We start from the raw sequence: 18,960 nt of genomic DNA, 5'->3' as shown, positions 1-18,960 counted from the left end.
ATGTCTAGCCATAGCAGACATTCATTAAATATATACCAAAAGAATGAATCCTTAGAGATTACTGTCTTCAAAAATAAAAGTGAAGAAACAAGTTATTTTGTCTATTTTGCTTTAAAAGTATCAAGTGATCTTTCTATTTGTCAGCATGGCACAACCTTTTAAAACACTCCTATGTATTTCCTTCAGCATGATTTTGTTTCTTTCTTAATTTAACTCATGTTATTCTACATCCTCACAGTTAAACAACTACTTGAATGTACTAAATCTTGACAGTAACATTTTAAGAAATTAGGTATATCACAGATTCAATGTCATTAAATAATTTAATTTTTTTTTTTACCGCAACTAAAAGGAACATGTTTTAATCGCCATAGCTGCTAGCACAAGACTACCTAGATTAGTGGTCTCCATAGCAGGCAGTGATTACAACCGCCCATTGGGGTATGAGAAGAAAATCTTTTAACTTTGATTTATATACATTTTTTAATCTCAATCTTTAATTTCTATTTTGGAATACATTTTACTATTAATAATAACAGATAACATTAATGAAGCACTTATGTACCAAGAACTATTCTAAGCAAATGCAGCTGCTCATTTTAATAATCACAAAAATCCAGTAAGATAGATAAAATTATTGCTCCACTTTACAAATGGAGAAACTGAAACAAAACAGTTGGATATTGTTTTTTGTTTGTTACTGGCTTGCCCAACTTCATACTGACAGAGGCAGGATTTAAACTCTAACAACAGATTCCATGTTTTTAACCATTATAATTGAGTAGTATATGCATTCAATTCACAAATAAATAAATATTCATGTATCAGAGATTCAAACTCAAAGTGTATTAGGGTTTTTTGGTTGTTGTTGTTAGGGATGCATATCAAAAGAAGATGGAGATCAATAATATAGGAGACACTGAAAGTCTTGAGTCAGTATTTAAGAACAGGATTGTTAAAATGATTCCTCTGATTTCAGAAGAGCTATAAGAAAGGTAATCTTATAAGTCATATTTAGTCCTACCAACTAAGCAATTATCTGTACTAGTTCCTGTCCTCATTTTGGACATTATATATATTCCTGGAAAGCTGTTTAAAATAAAAAAGCAATTGTGAATTTGATAATAATTCTCAAGAAAAAACTGTTATCAAGACATAAGCACGCGTGAGCATACTGATATTTATTTTAAAACAACAGTATTCCTTTGATTACACATATCTAATTTTCAATAAGCAATATAAGAAAAGCCAATTAAATGCAACTAAATACTCTTTACATAATAACATTCTAAGCATAAAAACTCAGGCTTAATTCTCATTTCACTGAGAATTCTCAATAGCTCCAAATAGTAATTAATAAGGTTATGGTTAAAAAGAAGTACATGCCTAAGCAACAAAGCAAACTTATTTTTAGGGCAGCCCAAAACTAATTTGAGAAAGCGTTTATAACAGCAGTTTCAAAGTCCTCAATTCTACATTTTATAAAATATTCTTTTCAAAAATGTTTGTCCCCATGATTTAGGAAAAAATCAATTTGGACCTTAAGTTAGGAATGAAAACAGAATCACTGGCTCATCTGGGTGGATTAAATTACAGTGAAAATAGAATTATAATACATGTGAAAACACTGTATATAACTAAGACAGTAATAACAATGATGAAAAACTCAAGTGAGCAGAGAAAAGCCTTCGCAAATAAATCAAGGTTTGGAGGGATTGCTAAGCATGTGCTATTTGAGATAATGTTGCCAAAACTACATTTTATAATTTGTAATAACCCTGCCCATCAGACCCTTAAATTCTGACAATGGGATCCAAAATGTCACCACAGCTAATATGCCAGCAGTATGAAGTCAGTAATCCTAGATAAGTTTGAGAGTTCTAGAAGATATAAGTAGAAGAATGAATAAAAATGGAGAGGCTGAACAGGAATAAAAAATGTTTAAACATACTGATACCTAGGTTATTATAAATTATAGTAACTCAAAAAAAATCATATAATGTAGATAATATTTCCTATAAGCATATACACTAGATATTCAGAAATAGATTCATCTAATACATCACCTAATACACTTAGCAACTGATCAAAGAATAAATTAATTTTTTAATTAAAATTTAAATTGCTTTTTTTTTTTTTAAAAAGGTATTAGAATTGGCTACCTTTGGTCCTGAAACTGGGTGGATGCTATTTTTGGCAGCTATAGGATGAGGAAAGGTATTCTGGAATGCAAATGCAGAGGAGACAGGATAACCAATCCCACAAGTTGGGTAAGTCAGTCTACTATCAACCTAAAAATAAAAGCATAAAAAAGGTTAAGGATAAGAAATTAGTTCTAAATGGTATTTGGTGATCCAGGAGGCATTGACATCTGTTATAATAACTAACAGTTAAGGACACTATCCCAGAAGCCGATTTTGTTTATCATGACACTACAAAACTCTGCTTCATTATATAACATATCATGAGGCTGGAATACCTTTGGCCCAGAGGGCTTTTCAGAGTGGCTTTGCAAGCTTAGACAAAACAAAACCACTGGACCTGCCTTTGAACTGAAGTAAAACAAAGACCTCTGAACCATCTTGGTTCCCTCGAGGCCTCAAATTACTGAAAAGGGGGTTGAGGGGTAGTCATAGATCAAAAGGCCAATAAGGGATAAATAAAAATAATTTTCTGCCAGATTGAGTAAAAACAGTATTTGTGTTCTTAGAAATAATTTGCTCTGCCACTAATTTTCAATATAGTGACACCACCATTAACGAACATCATGAAAAGTTTGTTTTTACAAGAGGACAATTACAACACAAATCTTAATAAGCACTCATGTACAAAAGTGGCTGTATGACAAAAATACCTTTTACACAGCTATTTATCATCAGTCATTGAGGTTAAACCTGTCAAGTTTTTTCAAGTTTGTAATTCAGTACCAGGCACTTCACTCTGCACCTTTTCCCAAATTAGCATAAATCCTTTCCCTTTAAACATCAAGTACTATCTCATTTACTAGAGTAGATTAAAAATTCTATTATGGATTTGCATTTTAAATCCTCTGCCAATGCCCTCCAGTCAAAGACCACCGGAAACATATCTAGAGGTGTACTCACTCTTTGCAACAAGGAAGACTGAACACCACGTAGAACCTAGTAAGAGAGGTGTCTCAGTAAGACAGTGTTAAAAGGGAGTTATTTATTGGACTTAGTCATGTGTTAGGTGAGTTAAGGAACAGTTTAAGAACACAGGGCTTTGCTGTGGACTGGATGCTATCAAGAAACGGGGATAACTATATGAGAGGGTATCTGAATAAATCTTATCTAATAAGGCAGGATGAATGTATAAAGGCTGAAGCTATAATTAGTAATGAGCAGCAGTCACTCACTTTAGCCAGGATAGGATACTTGCCCATTTTTGTGGTTTGGCAATGCCATATTCTTGTCTGTGTTCAGACATGATTATGAAGTGGTCTTGTTTTTGTCTTGATCCATCACAGAGAGTGGCCTTGCCTGATGCTGATACTCTGTGAAATTGTTTATGTTCAGCAGGAGAACCCCAAAACCTCGCTCTGAGTGCAAGGTCAGTTCCCAGCAATCCCTAGACCTAGCTGATATTACCAAGCCAGATCCAGGTACTCGGAGCTAAAAAACTCTAACGAGTTTCTTCCAGAATCTAGAGCTGACAAGCCTGGTAATAGGGTTTTTCTTTCTCTCTTTTTCTTCTAATAGAACTCAGATTAGGCTCCTCCACTACAGTGTCAAACTTGAGCCCATACCTTGTTCTCCCTTACTGAGGCCTCCTAAATACTTTGTGTGTGTGTTAACAGTTTTTCAGCACATTTGGCATTAGTTAATACTGAGTGATTTCAATGTCCATTAAAATCTTACAAAGAAGTGTACCCTTAAAATATAGCCTCTTTGTTAAGAATAAGTGTACCTTTATGTCCCACTTCCAAATGGAACTTAAACTCTACTTCAGTGCTAAAAATTGTAGGACTCTAGTCATATTAGGTACCAGCACCTAACAATCTGGAAATATGTTTGTTTTAGAAAATTTACTAAGACCACTCACAACATCTTAATTTAAATCTTACCACATTAGAGTTAGGAGAAATTCCACTTCTGATGGTGTTGCTACTAGAATGTACAGGTGGAGTGGTTGAAGGTCCCAATACATCTTGCTTTCTCACTAGCTGATTTTCATTTAATTCTTTATTTAACCATGTGATTACTTAAATAAAAGAACAAGTAACAAGGTAAAGAATTTTGAATATTTTTATTTTTCTAATAATTTTAAATATTTAAAAATTATATTGACTTTTTTAATTTAAAGTTTTTAAAACTACCTTATATCACAGGAGAATAACATAGGTTCACCTAAATTTTTGTCATTAAATATTCTTATTTTAGCAACTGCCACATAGGACTCCTTATTCTTTTACTATCAGAAGCACATATTTCTGCTAGTCAAGGATCTCTTTAAAGGCTTTCATTTCCAGAATGATACCTTCCAGTTTATTTAAAATTCAAACTCTTATTTCTCATAATCAGTATCAGAAACTGAGAAAATGTTAAAGGCCTAATCTCATATTTTTGTTTCAAATAGTTCATACTATTACCAGTAGGTAAACACAGCAATTATAACAAGTAGTAGTAAAGAATTTAAATAGTAAATTATAGTTAATATTTTCAACACTTAATTTTGGGTTACTGACACATGTAATAGGGTTTTTTTTAATAATGATGGTAACTGTTTTACAGGACAGTTGATATAATTTACTACAGCAAAGACATTAAGATGGTACATTTAAAGCAGATTATTTGTATATAGCAGTACCTTGATTTACCTAGTCTTATGAATTCAAATAAAAATTTCAGGTTAAGAATAAAGCTACAAACCTCATTTACATAAAAAGGTAAAATACTTACACTTCTCATTATTTTTTAGAAGCTGTTTGCTTTCTTCAAGTTTTTGAACTGTAGCTTCTAATTTTTCTTGTAATTTGCATACCTGAAATATGTTAATCCTTATAGTAAGCATAATAAAGACTAAAATAAAGACTGAAGAAATGTATTACTATTCATTAAATAATTAACAGCTATTAATTACTATTAAATAAGAAAGGAATTAGCTCAGCAGTGAAATAAAATATATAATTACATATATACACACATATACATACACATATATACGTATGAACACTCAAGGTATCTGAGTCATGATAACTAACTTTTCAAACTGAAATAGGTTATTAAATTCTATTGATTATAGTCACGTTCTTTTGGGGAAAAAAAGCCAAAACTATTCTCTGATATAACGAAGTAGAAGTTTTAAAAATACATGAGGAAATTCATTATGCTTTGCAAATAGTCACACATGCAAAAATATAAAATATTAACTACCTCTTGCTCTTTAATTCGGAGAGACTGTACAACATCTTGTAATTCTTTTTGTTCCTTTTGTAATTTTTCTTCCTTCTCAGCCAAGAGTTTCTCTTGCTGAATAGTTACTGTATTCTTTAGTTTCAATTTACCCATTAAGGTCTTCAGATCCCCTTGCAACTTTTTGATAATTTCATTTGCCTGTAAAAGAGCTTTATATGTACATCTCTACATAATCCAATGAAATATCAATATGCTATTAAGTTTTTAAAAACAAACCTTAAGAAGTTCAGCTGATAATGATTTTATTGTAGCTTCAAGTTTTCCTAGTTGTACCTGATTTTTCTCACCATTTTCTTCTAAAGCCACCTGATACATATTTTTAAAAACATGAATAATTAGGAAGTCTGTGTTTATTTAGGAAAAGTATCATTTATAAACGTGATCATTTATAGATCATTTATAAACCATCAATTTGTTTAGAAAATTTTAAAACAGACCTTTTGTTCCTGGATTGTATCAAATGCTTCTTTTGTTCTTAAAACAAGCTGATCCTTATCTTTGATTTCCTGTTCTAAAACAGCCACTTTTGTTTGTAGATGATTAATATGCTTTTCTTTTTCATGGCACTCAGCATCAAGTGTAGAATTCTCTCTTCGCAAAGAGAGGACTTCTTGCTTAGCCCGCTGGAGCTCCTAGAGGAGGAAAAAAAAAGTTGCATTATGAAAAAGGAAAGTTGGCTGGTTCGGTAATTTATAATTAAGATATTTAAAACAGAAAAATTGTCTTTAATAACTTTAAAGTTCTAGTACTGGTGTTCTTTTAAAGAAATGAAGGTCTCTCTAAAGGCACATGTAACTTGTAGATCTGAAATATAATTGTAAAATACACTAGTATCTAATGCAATGACAAGGGAAAATAAAACAATCCTTATTTATGAATAAATTACTAGAACTTTTGAAAACCAGTAACAAGAATTTTCTGATGTCTTGAAATCTACAGTTTAAAAAAAATCACTTAGGTAATAAATGCTCATTATAACAGAATTTCAAAATACATAAAATATATAAATGAAAAGAAAGCCCTATCATTCTACCACCAAAGCAGTGACTCTCAATCTAGTCTGCATATTGAAATCACCTGGAAAGCTTTAAAAACTACTGATGCCTGGTACCATGCCCAAGAGATTCTGATTTCATTAGTGTGAGATATGGCCTGAGTTCTTCAACTGTTTCCAAGGGTAGCCAAGGAATCATGCATGAGATATTGTTAACTGACAATAATTGTTAATTAAAAACAGATTATTATACTAAGTGAAGTCAGAAAGAGAAAGAAATACTATATGATATCACTTATATGTGGAATCCAAAATATGATACAAATGAACATATTTACAAAACAGAAACAGACTCACAGACATAGAAAACAAACTTATGGTTACCAAAAGGGCAGCTGGGGGGCAGGCTGGTTATAAATTAGGAGTTTAGGATTAGCAGATACAAACTACTACGTATAAAATAGATAAATAACGAGGTCCTAATGTATATCACAGGGAACTATATTCAATAACCTATGATAAACCATAATGGAAAATATGAAAATAATATTAAAAAATAATTTTTAAAAATATCTATACTAGATCACATCTCAATCAGCTAATATCAGTCCAAATGTTGCCAGTATACTATACTAAAGCCCAGTATGTAGTATTCCTAATTAGTTTTCGGTTTTAACAAAAACTTTACAAAATAATTTTATAGTATTATACCATAGTGGTTTTAGAAACACAGACTCTGCTATCAGGCAGACTTAGAATACAAATCCTGGCTCTTCTGTGTGACCCTGGGAATTACTTAACCTCCTTAAATTTCAGTCCCTTATTTGTAGAATAGAAAAAACACCTCATAAATTATTTAATTTCATCTTCACAAAAACCCTTACATAAACTACTTAGCATATTGCCTGGCACATAGTAAATACCTGATAAACGGTAGTAATTACTAATTTTAGGGTACTAATCTCTAAAAGGTATAATTTAACATAATTAGGTAACAATACTCAGAAGTTTAAAAAAGAAAATTCCCAGGACTCATAATTTGCAAGTCTTATGCAAAGCTTGGAAGAAATATTTTGATTACATTATATGAAAATCAACATAACAAAGCACACTGTTTATATACACTGGCCAGTGTCAGTGCTAAAACAGAAGAAACCACGTAGCATTATAATGAAGTATTCACTATCCAATGTACTATGCAGGCTGAAATGTTTTACTAACTGATGTGAAAGGTGAAGAGGGTAGTGAGAAGGACTGAAGACATCTAATTGTTAGGACAGAATGCTGTGAGGATCTGAACATAAAATCAGTCAGGCTTTAGGGCTTCCTTCGTGGCGCAGTGGTTGAGAGTCAGCCTGCTGATGAAGGGGATGTGGGTTTGTGCCCCGATCCGGGAAGATCCCACATGCCACGGAGCGGCTGGGCCCGTGAGCCATGGCCACTGAGCCTGGGCGTCCGGAGCCTGTGCTCCGCAACGGGAGAGGCCCAACAGTGAGAGGCCAGCGTACCGCAAAAAAAAAAAAAAAAAAAAAAAAAAAAATCAGGCTTTAGAGTTTCTAAGCATAACAGACTGGTCAAATGGAGTTGGATGTCTTGTGAGCTAGAATAACACTGGAGATCTTTACATTCAAACATGACAGACTTAACAAAATCTACATATGTTTTCTAATAACTCATATGACAATAATGTATAATAATGCTAGGAAGGAGTCTATCATCACTGGCAAAGTATCAACAAAAGTACCACTATAGCAAAATATTTTAAATGTCTCTGTTGCCTAAAAGAACAAGGTAGTACTAGAGACAGGTAAATAAAGGATTTCAATCCTCACTTTTCTACTTATGGCCATGCCAACTTGGGCAAGTTACTTAAGTTCTCTGTGTCTTAGTTTCATCATCTGTAAGATGGGGATAATAACAGTACCTTCTTTAAAATAATTGTTATAAGAATTAAATGAGTTAATATATATGCAAAGCACATAAAACAGTGTTCAGTAAGCATTAGCTATTATCATTTCTATTATCATTAGCATTATTATTTCTAGACACTAAACTTCATATAGTTGTTTAATATGTTGAGTAGACTGAAAGAAAGAACCAGCCCTGCCAACACTGAGCACCCTGAGCCACAGACACTGTGCTGATGTTGAAAGTACACTGAAAGATCTGCGGGCTGTGCCAAAGAGCTGCTACTCAAGGCCCCAACAAAAAATATCCAAGTTTACCTTAGCGCTGTTCTCAATTAGTCCATTTTATTAGATTTTCGATTCTCCATTTTTTTCGTATTGTCTGAACTGACTACCCTAAAACTACAAGAGATCCTTGCAGAGCATCCAGAACACCACCCGTACAAGTAATAAAGTAATAAACAAATTAAAATCAAGTCACTAAATTAAACTGTGCTTTTAAATTGGGGGGGGGGGAGACCAACCCCAACGTTCCATACCTCTTCAACACCAGACAGTTTTGTTTTAAGTTCTCTGATGGTAGAGTCTCCTTTATATTTCCTTTCAGTGAGGTCTTTATTAGCAGATTCTAACTCAGACAATCTGTTTTGTAGCTGCTGGACGTTTCGTTGATGGAGGATTTCTAAATCTTTTTTCTGTTGTTCATGCTGCTGTTGGTATCGAACCTGTGCCTATTATATAATAAAATACAGTACCAAAATTCAAAGAAAAAAAAATACAAACATGAGATTTGAAGAAAAAAAAATCCTAATTATTCTTCTTTATAAGATTTCCTTGCTTTTAAGAGAATCCATTTTCAATTATGGGTTTCATGAAAAAGAAAAGTCAACAAAGTCAAATTTACCACTATCATCTTGTTCATAATTTCTTCTTCTCCTAAACCCACATGTTTAGACATAATGGTCTTCAAATTAAGGGAAGAATGATATAGGATTAAGTTAAAAAAGAAAAAAGCAAATTGCAAAATAGTATATATAGTGTGAACCTATTTCTGAGAAAACAAATGAGCAGGTACATAAGGAACATTCAGTGTTTGCTTTAAACCACATTATACTGTTTCAGTTTTTTACAACCAGTATATATGGCTTCTAATGAAAGAAACATCTAAACTTGTAAAATTGACAAGGTATTGCTCAGTCTTACATTTAGTTGTTACATTTCACCAACAATAAAATTTGAACATAGTTGTAACTCTGAAATCTCTGGTACCTCTTTGAATCATACCACTAATCTATCTTAATAATTTCTGTTGTTGGACTTGGAGGGCATTATGCTAAATGAAATAAGTCAGAGAAAGAAAAATACTGTATGATATCACTTATATGTGGAATCTAAAAAATACAACAGACTAGTGAATAAAACAAAAAAGAAGCAGGCTCACAGATACAGAGAACAAACTAGTGGTTATCAGTGAGGAGAGGGAAGGGGGAGGGGCTATATAGGGTTAGAGGATTAAAAAAGAGTTATTATGGGATTATATAAAATTATGCATGTGAAACTTTAAAAACTGTAAAGCACTACAGAATTTAAAGAATCTTTCATTCAATAACAAATTTTAAAAATGTTAAATAATTTGTTGATGAACACTATCAAATCCTAAATACATTTAAAAAATAAAGAGTATTTTTCTCATTATGAAAGTTATACATTCTCTTAAAGGCATAAAGAAAGAAATCACAAATAACCGATGATCTCATCCAAGGTGTCATTCTAAATATTTAGGAATATTCCTTTCGAGTCATTTATACGCTTATACTGACACCACACATACACACATAACACACATAGTTAAATTTAACAAAATGAGACCAACCTGCTTACACAATTTAATCATGCTTTTTAATCCTTTAGCATTTGCACCTCCTCACATCATTAAAAAACTCTTGTAAATACTTTTAATAGCTGCACAATATTCTATCCCATGGCTATACCATAATGCAATTAACCCCTGCTCTACTATGGATACTGAGTTCACAATTTTTCACAATTACGAATAAAACTATGGTTAATATTTTTGTACATAAGCATACATCCAAATTCAGATTATTTCCTTTTGATCAATTATAGGTCAAAAATATGTAAACAAATATAAAGTTTGATACTAGTTCCAAAACTGCATTCCAGAAATGTTGTACCCATTCAAAAATTCCTACCACAAAACCAGGAGAGTGTCTCTCTCATAAAATACTTTGGGAATTTTACATGAGTATTTTAAGAATTCCTCATTTTTGGAAACTAAAATTGAGAGAAGAAGGAAGAAAAAGAGATAAAACAGAAAAAAAGAGTCCATACAAAACTGAAAATGCAACCTTGGAAGAAAACACTCAAGGAGCAATCAAGAAAAAAATAACAATGAGCAAACTGGTACAGATGCTAACTGTAACTGTCTAAGAGGGTAATTAAACACACTGAAGGCAACAGAGACCAAAGATTATAAACATAAAGAACTGGCTTTAGGGCTTCCCTGGTGGCACAGTGGTTGAGAGTCCGCCTGCCGATGCAGGGGACACGGGTTCGTGCCCTGGTCCAGGAAGATCCCACATGCCACGGAGCAGCTGGGCCCGTGAGCCATGGCCGCTGAGCCTGCGTGTCCGGAGCCTTTGCTCCGCAACGGGAGAGGCCACAACAGTGAGAGGCCCGCGTACCACAAAAAAAACAAAACAAAACAAAACTGGATTTATCCCAGCGATAATCGGAATTTTGGAGCTTTTGTTTTAAAAAGTGTAATGGATAGAATTACAATATTTACATTTTCTACTTTGTTTATTTCAGGTGATTGTGATGTACACTAAAGTCTTAAAATCACTGCCCTATAGACTATCTATCAGCAGGAAGAGAAGAGTGGCTTGCTTGGTTTTAAAGTCTCAAAGGACTGATTCACAATCCTATTAGAAAATGCAGTAAGGAATGCAAACAAATCCTTCAGTCATTTTGGTGTTATAAACAAATACACTTATTATGAGACTTTTAGAACCTAACTTGTTTGAAAATAGAGGCAAAAAAAACTTTAGTAAACAATAGAAATTAATGAAATCGGGGTGGGTGGGGAGACAGTATAGAACTAATTAATGAAAGAAAAAACTGGTTCTTTAAAAATACTACAAAAAACCAGACAAACAAGTCTCATTAAAAAAAAGACATTAAGAATGTAAGAGAAATGGTATGAAGACTTTAAAAATCATAAAACAACATATAAGATATTTTATTAATACATTTAAACACAAAGATGAAATACATGGCTTTTTAAGGAAATATAACTAACATAACTCAAGAAAAAACAGAAAATCCAAAAGGACCAATAATCATGAAGGAAATCAGAAAAGAACTTAAAGAAAAATGCCTTAAAAAGGCATCAGACCCATGCACACGGCCCGCCTGAGCTGAGGTGCTAGCGGTAGCCATTCCACACTAGGAACTCCGGTCAGAAGAGCTGGGTGCAAGGCCTCTGCACGAGGCCCTCTGTGAGCAAGTGAAACCCAACTAAGCACAAAGGGAAAAAGAAACGAGTCTTAGAGCTGTGACTATTTTCAAGGCTACTGTTTTTCTCTGTGGAACACTGCCTTTGGGGCAAAACAAGGAAGAAACAGGTGATTCTAATGTGTAGCGCAGAAGGAGAACCACTGCAGGCCAGCTTCTCCTACTGTCAAGGTACTCCAGCCGTGCAGCGGACAGGGTCTTGGTGCTCCAGCAGGGGGTCAGGCCTGAGCCTCTGAAGTGGAAGAGCCAAGTTCAGGACACTGGACCACCAGAGACCTCCTGGCCCCATGTAATATCAATCAGCGAGAGCTCTCCCAGAGATGTCCATCTCAACACTAAGACCCAGCTCCACTCAACAACCAGCAAGCTACAGTGCTGGACACGCCATGCCAAACAACTAGCAAGACAGGAACATAACCTCACCCATTAGCAGAGAGGTGCCTAAAATCATACTAAGTTCACAGACATCCCAAAACACACCACCGGATGCGGTCCTTCCCACCAGAAAGACAAGATCCAGCCCCACCCACCAGAATACAGGCACCAGTCCCCTCCACCAGGAAGCCTACACAAGCCACTGAACCAACCTTACCCTCTGGGGGCTGACACCAAAAACAACAGGAACTACGAATGTGCAGCCTGCAAAAAGGAGACCCCAAACACAGTAAGTAAAGTAAAATGAGAAGACAGAGAAATACGCAACAGATGAAGGAGCAAGGTAAAAACCCACCACAACAAACAAATGAAGAGGAAACAGGCAGTCTACCTGAAAAAAAATTCAGAGTAATGATATTAAAGATGATCCAAAATCTAAAATGATAGTAAAGATGATCCAAAATCTTGGAAATAGAATGGAGAAAATACAAGAAATGTTTAACAAGGACCTAGAACAACTAAAGAGCAAGCAAACAATGATGAACAACACAATAAATGAAATTAAAAATTCTCTAGAATGAAGCATAGCAGAGTAACTTAGGCAGCAGAACAGATAAGTGACCTGGAAGATAAGTGGAAATAACTACCACAGAGCAGAATAAAGAAAAAAGAATGAAAAGAACTGAGGATGGACTCAGAGACTTCCGATACCAAAACCAGACAAAGAGGTCACAAAAAAAGAAAACTACAGGCCAATATCGCTGATGAACACAGATGCAAAAATCCTCAACAAAACACTAGCAAACAGAAGCCAGCAGCACATTAAAAGGATCATACACCATGATCAAGTGGGGTTTATCTCAGGTTTACCCCAGGAGCACATTAAAAGGATCATACATCATGATCAGTGAGGATTTATCCCTTCATTGTATGCAAATCAATCAATGTGATACACCATATTAGCAAATGAAGGATAAAAACCATATGATAATCTCAATAGATGCAGAGAAAGCTTTCGACAAAATTGAACACCCATTTACGATAAAAACTCTCCAGAAAGTAGGCATAGAGGGAACTTACCTCAACATAATAAAGGCCAAATACGACAAACCCACAGCCAACATCGTTCTCAATGGTGAAAAACCGAAACCATTTCCACTAAGATCAGGAACAAGACAAGACTGCCAACTCTCACCGCTATTATTCAACATAGTTTTGGAAGTTTTAGTCACAGCAATCAGAGAAGAAAAAGAAATAAAAGGAATCCAAATCGGAAAAGAAGTAAAACTGTCACAGTTTGCAGATGACATGATACTATACACAGAGAATCTTAAAGATGCTCCCAGAAAACTACTAGGACCAATCAATAAATTTGGTAAGGTAGCAGGATACAAAATTAATGCACAGAAATCTCTTGCATTCCTGTATACTAATGATGAAATATCTGAAAGAGAAATCAAGGAAACACTCCCATTTACCATTGCAACAAAAAAGAATAAAATACCTAGGAATAAACCTACCTAGGGAGACAAAAGACCTGTATGCAGAAAATTATAAGACACTGATGAAAGAAATTAAAGATGATACAAACAGATGGAGAGATACACCATGTTCTTCAATTGGAAGAATCAACATTGTGAAAATGACTATACTACTCAAAGCAATCTACAGATTCAATGCAATCTCTATCAAACTACCACTGGCATTTTTCACAGAACTAGAACAAAAGATTTCACAATTTGTATGGAAACACAAAAGACCTCAAATAGCCAAAGCAATCTGGAGAAAGAAAAATGGACCTGGAAGCATCAGGCTCCCTGACTTCAGACTATACTACAAAGCTACAGTAATCAAGACAGTATGGTACTGGCACAAAAACAGAAATATAGATCAATGGAACAAGATAGAAAGCCCAGCGATAAACCCATGCACATACGGTCACCTTATCTTTGATAAAGGAGACAAGAATATACAATGGAGAAAAGACAGCCTCTTCAATAAGTGGTACTGGGAAAACTGGACAGCTATATGTAAAAGAATGAAATTAGAACACTCCCTAACACCATACACAAAAACAAACTCAAAATGGATTAAACACCTAAATGTAAGACCAGACGCTATAAAACTCTTAGAGGAAAACATAGGCAGAACACTCTATGACATAAATCACAGCAAGATCCTTTTTGACCCATCTCCTAGAGAAATTGAAATCAAAACAAAAATAAACAAATGGGACCTAATGAAACTTTAAAGCTTTTGCACAGCAAAGGAAACCATAAACAAGATGAAAATACAACCCTCAGAATGGGAGAAAATATTTGCAAACAAAGCAACTGACAAAGGATTAATCTCCCAAATATACAAGCAGCTCATGCAGCTCAATATCAAAAAAACAAACAACCCAATCCAAAACTGGGCAGAAGACCTAAATAGACATTTCTCCAAAGAACATATACAGGTTGCCAACAAACAAGTGAAAGGATGCTCAACATCACTAATCATTAGAGAAATGCAAATCAAAACTACAATGAGATATCACCTCACACCGGTCAGAATGGCCATCATCAAAAAATCTACAAACAATAAATGCTGGAGAGGGTGTGGAGAAAAGGGAACCCTCTTACACTGTTGGTGGGAATGTAAATTGACAGTCATTATGGAGAACAGTATGGAGGTTCCTTAAAAAACTAAAACTAGAACTACCATATGACCCAGTATTCCCACTACTGGACATACAATCTAAGAAAACCATAATTCAAAAAGAGTCATGTACCACAATGTTCATTGCAGCACTATTTACAATAGCCAGGACATGGTAGCAACCTAAGTGTCCATCGACAGATGAATGAATAAAGATGTGGCACATATATACAATGGAATATTACTCAGTCGTAAAAAGAAATGAAATTGGTTATTTGTAGTGAGGTGGATGGACCTAGAGTCTGTCATACAGAGTGAAGTAAGTTAGAAAGAGAAAAACAAATACAGTATGCTAACATATATATATGGAATCTAAAAAACAAAACAAAAAAGGTTTTGAAGAACTTAGGGGCAGGACAGGAATAAAGATGCAGACTTAAGAGAATGGACTTGAGGACATGGGGAGGGGCAAGGGTAAGCGGAGATGAAGTGAGAGAGTGGCACTAACATACATATATTACCAAATGTAAAATAGCTAGCTAGTGGGAAGCACCCACATAGCACAGGGAGATCAGCTCATACTTTGTGACCACCTAGAGGGGTGGGATAGGGAGGGTGGGAGGGAGACGCATGAGGGAGGGGATATGGGGATCTATGTATACATATAGCTGATTCAGTATGTTTTACAGCAGCAACTAATACAACAATGTAAAGCAATTATACTCCAATAAAGATGTTAAAAAAGAAAAATTGTCAAAAAAAAAAAAGCCATCAGACCCAAATGATAAAAGGCTAATTCTATCAGGCCTTCAAGGCACAGATAATTCTTCATTATTTGACTGTTCCAAAGCATAGAGAAAACCAGAAAATGTTTTCATACCTTTCCTGACGCTAGCATAATTCTAATACCATAGTCCAAAATCCATAATTTTAATTAGCAGACTAAGACAGAGTGCAGGATAATAGTAATCTCAGACCAATCTCATGTGTGAATATATATATACAAATGTCCTAAATTAAATATTAGCAAACTGCTTCAACAGGATATTAAAAATCTTTGACTAAATATTATCCTCTGAATTCAAAATTGGTTCCACTTTTGGAAATCTATTATTATCATTATTTTACTACTAAAGTGAGAAAAATGATTATTTGGTTAAATCCCCAAAAGTCACTTCATCTGACTTAGCACTCTTTGGAAGCCAGACAGAAGAAAACTTTCTCAAAAGCAGAGCAAACATCATTCCTACTGGAGAGGTATTTCAGCTATTTACCAAAAAAGATTAACTTATCAAAATTAATACCCAGAAATCTCTTGCATTTCTATACACTGACAGTGAAAGATCAGAAAAAGAAATTAAGGAATCAATCCCATTTACCATCTCATCAAAGAATAAAATACCTAGTAATAAATCTACCTAAGGAGGAAAAAGACCTGTACTCTGAAAACTATAAGATGCTGATGAAAGAATCGAAGATGACACAGATAGAAAGATATACCATGTTCTTGGATTGGAAGAATCAATATTGTCAGAATGACTATACTACCCAAGGCAATCTACAGATTCAATACAATACCAATCAAATTACCAATGGCATTTTTCATAGAACTAGAACAAAAATTTTACAATTTGTATGGAAATACAAAAGACCCCAAATAGCCAAAGCAATCCTGAGAAAGAAAAATGGAGCTTGAAGAATCCAGCTCCCTGACTTCAGACTATACTATGAAGCTACAGTCATCAAAACACTATGGTACTGGCACAAAAACAGAAATACAGATCAATGGAACAGGACAGAAAGCCCAGAAACAAACCTGCACACCTATGGTCAATTAATCTACAACAAAGGAGGTAAGAATATATAATGGAGAAATAAAAGACAGTCTCTTCAATAAGTGGTGCTGGGAAAACTGGACAGCTACATGTAAAAGAATGAAATTAGAACATTCTCTAACACCATACACAAAAATAAACTCAAAATGGATTAAAGACCTAAATGTAAGACCGGATACTATAAAACTCTTAGAGGAAAACATAGGCAGAACACTCTGTGACATAAATCACAGCAAGATCTTTTTGGATCCACCTCCTATAGTAATGAAAATAAAAGCAAAAATAAACAAATGGGACCTAATGAAACTTAAAAGCTTTTGCACAGCCAAGGAAACCATGAACAAAACGAAAAAACACACAGAATGGGAGAAAATATTTGCAAATGTAGCGATTAATAAGGGATTAATCTCCAAAATATACAAACAGCTCATACAGCTCAATATCAAAAAACCACCCAGTCAAAAAACGGGCAGAAGACCTAAGTAGACATTTCTCCAAAGACATATAGATGGTCAAAAAGCGTATGAAAAGATGCTCAACATCACTAATTATTAGAGAAATGCAAATCAAAACTACAGTGAGGTATCTATCACCTCACACCAGTAACAAAAAGTCTACAAACAGTAAATGCTGGAGAGGGTGTGGAGAAAAGGGAACCCTCCAACACTGTTGGTGGGAATGTAAACTGCTACAACCACTATGGAGAGTAGTATGGACGTTCCTTAAAAAACTAAAAATAGAGCTACCATATGACCCAGCAATCCCACTCCTGGGCATATATCTGGAGAAAACCATAATTTGAAAGGATACATGTACCCCAGTATTCACTGCAGCACTATTTACAGCAGCCAAGACATGGAAGCAACCTAAATGTCCATTGATAGAGGAATGGATAAAGAAGATGTGGTACTTATATACAAAGGAATCTTAGCCATAAAAAAGAATGAAATAATGCCATTTGCAGCAATATGGATGGACCTAAAGATTATCATACTAAGTGAAGGAAGTCAGACAAAGACAAATACCACATGATATCACTTATATGTGGAATCTTAAAAAATGATACAAATGAACTTATTTACAAAATGGAAACAGACTCACAGACTTTGAAAACAAACTTATGGTTACCAAAGGGAAAAGGAGGGGGGGTAGAGATAGATTAGGAGTTTGGGATTAACACACACACTACTATATATAAAACAGATAATCAACAAGGACCTACTGTATAGCACACAGAACTCTACTCAATAATTCTGTAATAACCTATATGGGAAAAGACTCTGAAAAAGAATGGATATACATATATATATATAACTGAAATTACCTTGCTATACACCTGGAACTAACACAATACTGTAAATCAACTGTACTTCAATATAAAATAAAAATTAAATTAAAAAGCACTGAAACAAGATAGGGATTCCACTATTATTTATCATTTCTCTGCATAAGAAAAAAATGATATAAATTTTGGAAGAGATAAATTACCATTTTGTATAGTTTACATATCTACCAGAAAAACCTAAGAGAATCTCCAAAACTATTAGAATATGTAAATTAAAATGCAAATCTGTAAATATAACCTAGAATTAATGGGTATGACATTAATACACATTAGCAATAAACACTTAGAAATTATCACAGTAGAGGGGTGTGATAGGTGGTCCCATTTATAGAGCAAAAATCTGTAAAATCTCTAGGCAAAAATATTTAACAAGAACTGTAAAAGAAAAAAAGAAAGAGAAAAGGAGGTAAATGAAGAGTAAACTATAAACCTGTTTTAAACAAATAAGACCTGAATAAATGAAGAGATATTTCTCTACACTGGACAAGAAAATTCCAAGGATATCAGTTCTACCCAATAGTCCAGAAACAAGACCAAATAAATAAAGGAATTTAGTATATATTAAAGGTTGCATTTTAAACCACTGGGAAATATGGTATTTTAACAACTCACTGACTATATGCCAAAAAAAATCCATCTCATACTCCAGAAAAATATACTCCAAACAGATTAAAAAGTTAAATTCAACAAGAAAATTACAGAAGTATTAGAAGAGAATACCAGAGAATATCTTTCATAAACTTGGGGTGGCAAAGGCTTTCCAAACATAAAATGCAGCCTTATACCATAAAAACACAGATTGAAAGACTGGATGACAATCAAATAAAAAGAACTATAGGGACTTCCCTGGCGGTCCAGTGGTTAAGACTCTGCACTTTCAATGCAGGCAGCG

At 34.2% G+C, this 18,960-nt stretch overlaps 1 protein-coding gene across 10 annotated transcripts in view; it reads right to left on the bottom strand.

Moving 5' to 3' along the window:
• The window catches only part of SASS6 (SAS-6 centriolar assembly protein), a 52,389-nt gene that overhangs the window by 17,853 nt on the left and 15,576 nt on the right, over positions 1 to 18,960 (bottom strand). For 6 of the 10 annotated variants that reach the window (XM_033862925.2, XM_019919235.3, XM_073810398.1 and 3 more), the window contains 8 exons: positions 8,876 to 9,067; positions 5,873 to 6,067; positions 5,652 to 5,741; positions 5,394 to 5,573; positions 4,920 to 5,001; positions 4,085 to 4,221; positions 3,105 to 3,140; positions 2,163 to 2,291 (listed from right to left, as the gene is read on the bottom strand). In XM_033862925.2, the coding sequence (XP_033718816.1) occupies positions 2,163 to 2,291; positions 3,105 to 3,140; positions 4,085 to 4,221; positions 4,920 to 5,001; positions 5,394 to 5,573; positions 5,652 to 5,741; positions 5,873 to 6,067; positions 8,876 to 9,067 (1,041 nt within the window). The other 4 variants (XM_019919236.3, XM_019919237.3, XM_019919238.3 and 1 more) reach the window with 2 other exon arrangements.

Source organism: Tursiops truncatus, chromosome 1, assembly GCF_011762595.2.
Source record: "Tursiops truncatus isolate mTurTru1 chromosome 1, mTurTru1.mat.Y, whole genome shotgun sequence".
NCBI classification, from domain to species: domain Eukaryota; kingdom Metazoa; phylum Chordata; class Mammalia; order Artiodactyla; family Delphinidae; genus Tursiops; species Tursiops truncatus.
The sequence above is the reverse complement of the archived record's forward strand: the minus strand, read 5'-3'. Positions and strand labels throughout refer to the sequence as shown.